Source organism: Echinops telfairi, unplaced genomic scaffold, assembly GCF_000313985.2.
Source record: "Echinops telfairi isolate 266 unplaced genomic scaffold, ASM31398v2 ScPeMD7_7458;HRSCAF=8496, whole genome shotgun sequence".
NCBI classification, from domain to species: domain Eukaryota; kingdom Metazoa; phylum Chordata; class Mammalia; order Afrosoricida; family Tenrecidae; genus Echinops; species Echinops telfairi.
In genome coordinates this window covers 4,807,390-4,810,803 of record NW_022111358.1, presented here as the reverse complement: position 1 = coordinate 4,810,803, position 3,414 = coordinate 4,807,390, and the positions used below count along the sequence as shown (strand labels likewise).

The 3,414-nt window shown below is 55.1% G+C and overlaps 1 protein-coding gene across 1 annotated transcript; it reads right to left on the bottom strand.

Moving 5' to 3' along the window:
- Positions 1-13: 13 nt before the first annotated feature.
- DHRS13 (dehydrogenase/reductase 13) lies at positions 14-3,414 on the bottom strand. The gene is made up of 4 exons (XM_045299739.1): positions 3,304-3,414; positions 2,819-3,130; positions 1,174-1,445; positions 14-1,140 (listed from the first exon to the last, which is right to left on the bottom strand). Exons 1-4 carry the CDS (start codon positions 3,398-3,400, stop codon positions 997-999), a joined length of 825 nt encoding a protein of 274 aa, XP_045155674.1. The 5' UTR covers positions 3,401-3,414; the 3' UTR covers positions 14-996.

The window sequence follows — 3,414 nt, the reverse complement described above, 5'->3', positions numbered from 1 at the left end:
GCGCGAGCCCCGCTCGGCGACCAACACGCTTTATTACCGGGGCTGCGGATGGCGGGCGGGCACCCGGGGGAGGCGCCCCTGCCCCACTCGGTGCCCAGTGCCCCGATGCCCTTCCCAGCACCGTTGTCCCAGCCTCAGCCTTTGAACCAGAGTGCGTGGGTCCCTAGCCTCGTTTCTGCTCCTCCCTAGTTGGGAGACCGTGGGGCGAGTCCCTTACCTGCCCTGGAGCCTAATATTCCGTCTGCAAAATGGGAGCAATTGTAACTACCTAGTTGGGTGATTATTGCAAAGGAGCCGGTTCAGGAATTCTCAATGTTGACAGTGTATCAAAAAGACACAGTCCCGGAGCTAGAGAGCCCTGGTAGGGGAGTGGTTAAATGGCTCAGCTACCAGTGGGAAGATCAGAGGTGCAGATTTACTAATCCCTTGATGCAGAGCCTCAGGGGAACCAAAAGGGGCGTTCCACTCAGCCTCACCATGAAAGTAGGAATCCACTCGCCCTCCCCGGCAGTGCGATTGGTTTTCATCTGGAGCTGACAAGCCCCGGTGGGTAAATGTGTAAATGTCTGGCTGCTAACCTAAAAGGTGGGTTGGAACCTACCAACAGCCCCCCAGGAAAAGATGTTGCGGTGGGTTTCCATAGTGAGGAACGCCTTGGAGACTCTATGGGTAGTGCTACTCTTGTCTCACATTGTCACTGAGTTGAAATTCACCTAACAGCATGGTTTCTGCCACATTACTCTCACCTCAAATCTGAGGTGACTGTCACCGTGGTGGGAAGGGAGGAGAGAGTAACAAGGGGTAGAGGAAGGCTTAGAGTGAGTGTTACTTCCTTTCACCAGGTAAAGAGCTGTCCAGGACATATATCTTGAGGCCCCAGAAAGTAACTAACCATGGAGGCAAAACTTGAAACCTTCAGTGCCCAGGGCATGGCCTGGCACACAGCTGGGGTTTTCCAAGGCCATGAAGGGGCAGAGAAAGCACCCGGCCTGGGGGTTAGGAAGCTGAGGTTTTAAGCTCAGTTTTCATTCGACTTCGGTGTGTAAGCTTAGACGAGTCTGGGGAGCTGTGAGGGTTGGTGTGGGGCTCAGTAACTGTGGGGTCCTCAGGGTGGGGCCTGCTCAGAGAAGATGGGGCCTCTGGGTCTTCTGGCTGGGGATCTTCATGGGGTTCCTCCTCCTCCTGTCCCAGCCCTGCCAGCCTCTTGCTGACCTCCCACAGCCGGTGGGCTGCCCGGTCATCTCGGGCAGCTGGGGGCACCTCCTCCACATGGCAGTTGGCAAAGTATCTCCCACTGAGGGGTTCAAGGCCTTCCTGAAGAGCGCAGTACAGAGATGTCTGAGCACCCCCTCTCGGCGTCCGCAGCACCAGCCATGCCAGTGGGCACAGAAGGGGGCGCAGCCATCCTGGAACATGACGCAGGAAGAGCTCTGAGTTCACAGGTCCTGGGAGCAGGAAGAAAGGCAGGCCAGTGAGATTCCAGGGTAAAGGCAATGGGAACAGAGCCAGAGGGGAATGGGGGACAGAACCCGGTTCCAGAAAAGCCAAGGTAGCATTTGTCAGGCAGTCAGGCCCCCCCCACAGTGACTCCCCTCATTGTTCCAGGGGCCTCCTCTCTTTCCCCCAGAGATCTTTTGTACATCCTCCCCACACACCCCTGATTTTGCTTGGAACGGTTCTCTCCCCATCTTTATCTTTTAGCTCAAGCCCTGCTCCTTTATTTATCCTTCACCCACCACCTTCCAAATGGAGCTCTGAAGTAGAAAGAGAAAGCCCCGCCTTTATCCTGCAGGTGGTTTTAAGTTGCTGACCTTGCAGTTAGCTGCCCCTCATATAAGCACTCTGCCACCAGGGCTCCACTGGAAGCCTTATAGAACAGTTCTATTCTGCTCTGTAGGGTCACGATGAGTTGAGATTGTGGGTTTGGTTTGTTTGTGTTTTGGAGTGATTATGATCACTGTCGTCTTATGATCACGAATAAGCCGTAGGCCATGGCATCCTACAACGCAGCATAGTAATAAAAACACAGGTGGTTCTCATTATACCTCTGCCAATTGTTCCCTGAAGGCAGGCAGGTTTTATTCACTGATATTATTCTCAGTAAAAATCAAAGTGCTTACAAAGGACCCTGGATGAGCCAACCATTCTCTTTGACTTCATCTCTTTCCACTCTCCCCCCTCTCCCTCTGTTCCAGCCACACCAGCCTCCCTGACCTTCCTCAGGGACCCCAGGCATGTCTGCCTCAGGGGCTTTGCACTTGCTACAGGACCCATACCATCACTTCCTTCAGGAATCCACTCAAATGTCACCCATTCAGATATATCTTCCTGGGTTGCCATTGATAAAACAGCACCCCGTCATCCCCACTCCCTGGTGTCCCATAGTTCCCTGATCCTGTTTTATCTTTCCCCATACCAGGGGAACTTTGTCACCACCTGTCATATTGTCTGTGTCCGTCTCCACATTAGAATATAAACTATGAGGGTAGGGTCTTTGTTTTTTTTGTTGCTGTATCCCTAGCATTAAGAATAATTCCTGGCACTCTAGGATGAATTAATAATCGTTAGCTATCATCATCAGCCGGGTCAGCCAGTATGGCTGGCTCTTTGGGGGCGAGATTCTGGGATTTATGCATTGCCATGTTCTACCCAGGGGTCAGCGGCTAAGCTTGTGGTTTGAGAGGAAGAACTTAGCTTGGGGGACCCTGGTTCCAAGAACAGTAGAATGTCCCTCACTGAGAGACTGGGGGGATGGGGCCTGAGGTGGGGCCATGAGGGCAGAGGGGCAGTCTGAAGCAACCATGGAACTAGGCCTCACCTGGATGGGCAGCGTAGCAGGTGACGCCTGTGCCTTCAAGCTGGGTGGCCAGCTCCCGGACAAATAATACGTTGGCCAGCTTACTGTCAGCATATGCCCGGAGCTCCTGCTGCCAGCCCACCACTGGGTGGTTCAGGCGGGCGAAGTCCAGGCGTCCACGCCGGTGGGCTGCTGAGGAGACCACCACCACACGGCTGGGGGTGCACATCTTCAACCGGGACAGCAGCAGCTGTGTCAGCAGGAAGGGGCCGACGTGGTTGACCCGCAGCAGCAGGTTAAAGGGCTCACGTGTCCGGCCACAGGAACTGATCCCTGGGGCAGGGGCTCGGCATGAGCAAGTGCTCCAGAGGGAACCCCGAAGGCCTGCCTCAGTGCCCCCAGCTGTGAGCTGGAAGCAGAGGGCAGCCTTTTCCCTGTGGGCTCTGGACCCTGGCTACCCACCACCAACCCCCCTGGCCCCCCTTACAGGGCTTGCTGCCCCTCACCGGCGTTGTGGATGAGGAAGTCGAGCCGTGGCTCCGAGTGCAGGAAGGCAGTGGCAAAGGCTCGCACAGAGGCCAGACTGGCCAAATCCAAAGCCATGAATATGACCTCAT